Raw genomic sequence first — 6,568 nt, 5'->3', positions numbered from 1 at the left:
CTGCAGGTAACCCCCCCCCCCCGCTCTGTCATACACAGCTCTCCCTTGTGGGAGGAGGTGCATAGAAGACCATTTTGGGCTTTTGCGGAAAGGGGGTAAGGACTGAGAAGTTGTCAATGTTCACATTTTTTTGGCTGGATCTTCACCATCCTATCTATGGCACCTTTAAGCAATCAAAAAGAACTGTTAAAGGAGTTTGCATTCACTCATTATTATTGCATTAGTCCTAGTAAACACCAAAGATTTCACTCTCAGAGGAAGAGTCAGGATTTATCTTTTGATGATGCTACTAAGGCTAGGAACCACTTTCAGTACAGCCGTCACTAAGAAGTCCATCCTTCTCTTTACTAAGGGCTCACTCATTCCTCTTTGGGTGACAGTTGCACAGTTGCACACTGGCCTGATAAACTAAACTATTGCCGGTGGCAAAGGTTCCCCCATGTGTTCAAGCCTAAATGAAAGTTAAAGTGAAAGTTGTATCTGTCCATCTATATATGTATCTCTTCATTTTTATGCTCATGAACTGGAATCATCTACAGCCATCTACAGGTCAATCTTAGTTTGGTCTGGTCCTCCCTACCAATTCCTAAACAAAGTTTCCAGCTTGTTGCCTTATATGGTTCTCTCCCTATATGTCTGGACACTGCCGTCCTTTCACTACAGAGACATCCCTTTAAATGTCGTCCTGGGCTTCACTGTAATTGACATCATTTCACTTTGATGTTATCATCTGGTCTGCCAGATGGGCTGGGAACTCCCTCTATGTGTCAATTCACTCATCTCCGCCATGCGAGGGAGCTTCAGTTGGCCGGAGGAAAGTCATTTTCATCCTAATAGCCTGCAGTGAAATGTGAATGCATCTTCATTTGACAGTCTGAGCCTGGATTGATACCCATTTACTACCCTACCCTTCTCTTCACCTGCAAAACTAGCTTCTGTCTCTCATCATTTATTTAAGGGTGACTCAGCAGGTTTTAACATCTCTCTCTGTCTTATTACACAAGCACTCCAACACTGATGTGTAGATAAATAACTGGGAATCACTCCTCTGATCTCCTTTTCATCTCTGTCTTTATGCATCTTTCAGATTATGTTAAGTAAAATAGTTCTAGCTATAGTGCTAATTAGCATATGTTAGCATGCAAACATTCTAAAATAAGATGTGAAGATCAGCTTGGTAGCATTGTCATTGGGAGCACTTTAGCATGCTGACTTTAGCATTTAGCTGAAAGCACTGCTGTGCCTGAGGACAGCCTCACAGAGCAGAGTCTTGTTACAAAAAGGCAGTGTTTAAAAAATGATGAGAGTCAAATCTGTCCATGCATGTTCATATTTGTAACTTTTCATATACTCTACTGGCTGTTTAAACAGTGGACAGTGTGTCCACATAATGATAATCAGTAGTTTCGCTCTTTAAATGTAGTTCCCAAAGGTCATTTGGGCAGATACATTAGAGACAGACAATGCTGGATGGAAATCCCCTTGTCAATTCTTTGCCAATTTGAAATGCCTCAAATTTTGGTATTTAGAAACATAGCCCAGTGCGAGCACATGCAGGGACAAAAATTATGTTCAAGCTGATTTTAAATGTATTTAGAGGCTGCACAGAAGGTAGCCTCGACATACTTGACATTTCCCAAAGCTTCCCTCAGGGTGTGCCAATCGTGTCTCATTTCAGCTTCCTGTTGGGAGGGACTGCACAGACTTGGGTTATAATTTAAAATGCAAAAAAAACAACATCATTCTCATTGAAAAGCTCCATTTCACAATCTGTTCTGTGTGTACGTGTCTGTGCCTTCTGGCTTTGATAATCATCAACAATATGATGTACAATAACAATTGGATGAATCCATCTCCCACATACACAGCAATTGTTTTACACCCAGTGAAAAGCCCTGGCATGTTGACAATGAAACCTTTTTCAGGCTTTGCTGACGGGCTGCTACATGCAAAACGTACTCTGCTGAAGCCGGGCTGCCCTCCACACTGCTTTGCCAGTTGATTCCAAAGGGTGTTTGAGCTGAATCAAATGATCGAATCTGGCAGCCCTCCCACACAGCTGCGACCCCATTGATTTTTTGTGAGATGCCACGCAGGCTGAAGGGCAGGGGGAGCCCTGCTTAGTGCCATTCACAAAACGTTAGCTTAAGTTCGACAGGTTAAAGCATTCGGTAATAACTTGGTAAACTCACTTTAGGTTGTGTGCAGATGTGAGCTGCTGAATACTTGCCTCTGGCTTTATATTTTGGTTATATTTTCTTTCTTGCATCTATGTGACTCCTGATGCTGTAGATGTTTTTTTTAAACCTGAACTTCTGTCTTTCGCTCACCTCAAAATCCTTTTTGGCAGTGGCTTCTCTTTCACCCCCATTCCTAAACATAGGCATATATTTCAGGGGTGATGCCGGGGATATGTCTTCCCCCTCCCAATATTTAGAAGAGTTAGATTTGTTCCTCTCAAAAGATGTAAAAATAACCGTTGATGTTTATATATCTTAAGCTGTCGTTGGTTACAGCGTGTTCTACTTTGTTACAGTAATGAAGGAAAAACAAAAAAAAGCAAATATTCGAATGCCAATATTGAAAAATCAATAACCAGCACTTTTTACCGGTAGCCTAATTATATGTTTTCTTACCATTTCAGCCAGAAAATAAAGTTTTTGATGCTCAAGACATTTTGGGAAGACCCCCAGACCCCCCTGTTATAATGTGTGTGTGTGTCCCAATGTTGAAACAAAACCTACGCCCTTGCTCCTAATATTTGCCTCCTTCTTGTCCACAGAAGCTGCTGCAGTTGCAGAACTTCAACACGCTGATGGCTGTGGTGGGCGGCCTCAGCAACAGCTCCATCTCTCGCCTCAAAGACACGCAGAGCCACATCAGCGCCGAGACCAACAAGGTGCAGTAGCTGCTACCGCTCCCACCATCCCAAACCCCCCAAACCATCACTGATCTCTTTTTTGGCATCCACAGCCTGACACTGAGCACATAAATTTAATGTTCACTGCGTGCTGATGCACTAAGCTAACAAGTGAAATTAAATCTTGATTCAGTAATCCACATCTCCCTTCTGAGGGAGCTGCCAAGCTTCCTACACATTGGCTTTTTAGAAGTATGAATTTGAGCTATATAAACGGGAAGTTGAATGCAACTGTTGGGGGAGATACAATCTTGTCAGTTATGTAAGTCCATCTGGAGCAAAGTTTGACAGAATGTACTTGATTCTTCCAAACCATTTTTTCTTGAGAGAGGCTTTCTGTTTCCTGCCAACTTTCGTCTCATCCCCTTTCCATTTTGTCCACCCATAAATTTGTGTTGTCCTTCTGTGCTCACTCAGGTATTTAACAACCTTATTGAACTGGTGACTTCATGTGGCAACTACAGTCAGTACCGCAAGCGCTTCTCTGAGTGCTCGGGCTTCCGATTCCCCATCCTCGGCGTGCACCTGAAAGATCTGATAGCCGTGCACGTGGCGCTGCCAGACTGGGCCGACAAAGAGAAAACACGGGTCAACCTGGCTAAAACCCAACAGCTGTATGCCATCCTCCAGGAGCTGGCGCTGATCCAGACCATGCCGCCTCACGTCGACGCCAATACAGACCTGCTCAACCTGCTCACGGTGAGTGCAAAGAGCAGCCAGAATGTGCGTGTGTAGGCCTGTAACAATTATTACGTAATTGTTTAATTTTCGTTTTTTTTTTTTATATCATCACAGTTTCTTTGTTTAACCGCAAGTAATTAGCAACGTTAGCTAAGGTTGTAAGGCCTATGAATGGCAATTGTTGATTTGTTTAAATATGCCAAATTTATAAGTGATGAGATTAAACTCAGAACTCAAATAAAAAGAATTCCACATATGGCCCTAATCCTCACATAACAGTGATGTAACCAAAAGATGTATCCTGAAATTCATTCAAAACTTTAATGTGTTTAAAAAAGTAATGGAATTTTTTTTAAAGATTTGACTGAAAGAGACACTTACATTGTTAGTTGCGATTATTTCTGAGACAATTAATTGTACAGCAAAATTTGGACTTGTTACAGCTCTATGCATGTGCCACATCCAAGACGTCTGGCTTGGATTAAAGATGTACCTGTGAAGAACAGCTTGCACTGGGTAAAATCAGGTGCTGATTTAGGTGCTGTGAGTTTGTTACTCATCACGAAGTGCATAATTTGAAAGCACTTGTTAACCAGCCACACAGCAGTGAAGTAGGTGGAAAAACTTTGAGTCCATGCAGCGTAACAGGCAATCTGTTTGATAACCATAATTTGTTCTGCTGTGGATTGATTGGCTCCTGGTCAGACAGACTACACAGTAGCCAGCTGGGACAAAATCTGTGTACAGACAAAGGTCGGAGATAATATTGTTGCTGTCGGGTGAAAACCTTGCATGTAAGCCACAAATTCTACTGCTGACTGGACTGCTTTCAGAACTTTAAGAAATAAATGCACAAGCATGACCAGAAAAGCTAAATCAGTTACTATCTAAAAAATGTATCTGAAACCATAACCCGCTAAATTCTGGAAGCAAATTAATTCTCTGTCTGATTCACTTCTTCGTCTGCAGGTCTCCCACAACATATTTTTGTAGTTCAGTTGAAATTAAACAAAATTGACATAATGGACATTTAACAATCACTTTGTATCAGCTGCTTTATCTTAAATGAGTCCAAATCAAGTTATCATTGCTCCGACTCCAGCTCTGAAACACCACCGAAACCTTTGTTTTTAGACCCATTTTTAAAATGTGGTGTATTGCTCTTAAAGCTATTGACCCAAAAAATCAGCAGGACAGACACCTAGACCTTCTTATTAAAGTTCAGCTGAATTTATAGCTAAGCCTATAGCTACATTTTTAATTGTATCTGCAGACAAATTCATTCTAAATATGAAAGCAGCCTATGTGCTTCCTTTGTTAAAGGGTGGCGACCTTCAGATCTTCACAATATAGCCAATTTCAAACTCTCTATCTTGCAAAAATTTGGAAGCTCAAGTAACTGTCAATTAAAGACTACTTGGCAGAGCACACATTCTACTGATGTCCAGTCAGGTTTTAGAGCTGGACACAGCACTGTTACAGCAACTTTGCTACTATTAAATGACATCATAAATGCCTTGGACCAGAAGCAACACTGCGCTGCATTATTTGTGGATCTGTCCAAAGCATTTGACTCAGTTGACCATAAGCTATTACTAGATAGATTAATTAACATTGGCATAGGAAACACAGCTATTACTTGGTTCAAAAACTATCTTACAGAGCGAACGCAATGTGTTTCTATAGATGGTCTTAAATCAGACTTTTTAGAAATTTCTATGGGTGTTCCTCAAGGTTCGATTTTAGCCCCCATTTTATTTTCTATATTCATAAATAACATTGGAAAAGACGTGCAAACTGCTAAACTGCACCTTTATGCCGATGATACTGTGATATATTCAGTTGCCTCTTCACTGAATCAAGCCATGCATGACCTTCAGTTGGCCTTTCAACAGCTTCAAGTTTCTCTACATGGCCTTAAGTTAGTGCTAAATACTAAGAAAACCAAATTTATGACGTTTTCAAGGGCTCGTTCCCAATCCCCAGATAATATAACTATTAACACATTAAGCGGAGACTTAATTGAAAATGTTTCATCATATAAGTATTTAGGTTTTTGGCTGGACAACAAACTTTCTTTTAAAGTTCATGTTGAAAAACTTGTAAAAAAGCTGAAACTAAGGCTGGGGTTTTATTTTAGAAATAAAACTTGTTTTAACATGTCAGCCAGAAAAACACTTGTTCAGGCTACTTTTTTAAGTGTTTTGGACTATGGTGATGTTGTCTACATGCATGCTGCCTCTAGTACTCTCCACCTGTTAGACTCTGTGTACCATAGTGCTTTGCGCTTCTTAACTAACTCTTATGCACGTACTCATCATTGTACGCTGTATGAACTGGTAGGCTGGCCGTCACTAAGTCTACGTAGACAACTTCATTTTTATATTTTTCTATACAAGGCCATGTTGGGTAAACTGCCGGCATATTTATGTAATCTCCTCAAGCTAAATTCCAGCCATTTTCATCTCCGTTCCACCAGGTGGCGCTCTTACCAGGTTCCAAGGGTTTTTACTGAGCTGGGGAAGAAAGCCTTCTCTTACTCCGCTCCTTGGTCTTGGAATAATTTGCAAAACTTGATCCATTTAAATAATCTAGTCCCATTGAATGAGTTTAAGGCCATGTTAAAATGTCATGTAATTCAAAAATGTAACTGCCCTATGTGACCTGTCCTTTCCTCTATGTGAGATTTTGTCTGTGCTGTATTTGTTTAAATTGTAACTGGTGTGCCGTCTTGGCCAGGTCTCCCTCGAAAAAGAGATTTCAATCTCAAGGGACTTCCTGGTTAAATAAAGGTTAAATAAAAAAAAAAAAAATGTACAAAACTGTTGCTTTTGAGGAAATGTATAAAAAGGCTAATTTGACAATTAAAGCTTTATTGTGAAACTATTTTATATTATGAATATCCGTTACATTTACCTAATTCCATCCATCTTTATCCGCTTATCCGGTATCGGGTCGCGGGGGCAG

General features: G+C 40.5%; 1 protein-coding gene and 1 long non-coding RNA gene across 3 annotated transcripts in view; one reads left to right on the top strand and one right to left on the bottom strand.

The window, feature by feature from the left end:
• The window catches only part of LOC116707140 (RAS guanyl-releasing protein 2), a 46,741-nt gene that overhangs the window by 18,119 nt on the left and 22,054 nt on the right, over positions 1–6,568 (top strand). For both annotated transcript variants that reach the window (XM_032544357.1, XM_032544355.1), the window contains exons 8-9: positions 2,783–2,899; positions 3,338–3,619. In XM_032544357.1, the coding sequence (XP_032400248.1) occupies positions 2,783–2,899; positions 3,338–3,619 (399 nt within the window). The remainder of the gene's footprint in view (positions 1–2,782; positions 2,900–3,337; positions 3,620–6,568) is intronic.
• The window catches only part of LOC116707142 (uncharacterized), a 10,262-nt gene that overhangs the window by 1,266 nt on the left and 2,428 nt on the right, over positions 1–6,568 (bottom strand). Inside the window, exon 2 of the long non-coding RNA XR_004336409.1 lies at positions 2,696–2,699. This is a non-coding gene — a long non-coding RNA (uncharacterized LOC116707142). The remainder of the gene's footprint in view (positions 1–2,695; positions 2,700–6,568) is intronic.

Source organism: Etheostoma spectabile, chromosome 19 (assembly GCF_008692095.1).
Source record: "Etheostoma spectabile isolate EspeVRDwgs_2016 chromosome 19, UIUC_Espe_1.0, whole genome shotgun sequence".
NCBI lineage: Eukaryota > Metazoa > Chordata > Actinopteri > Perciformes > Percidae > Etheostoma > Etheostoma spectabile.
Note: the sequence above shows the minus strand (reverse complement) of the source record. Positions and strands in the feature narration are given on the sequence as shown.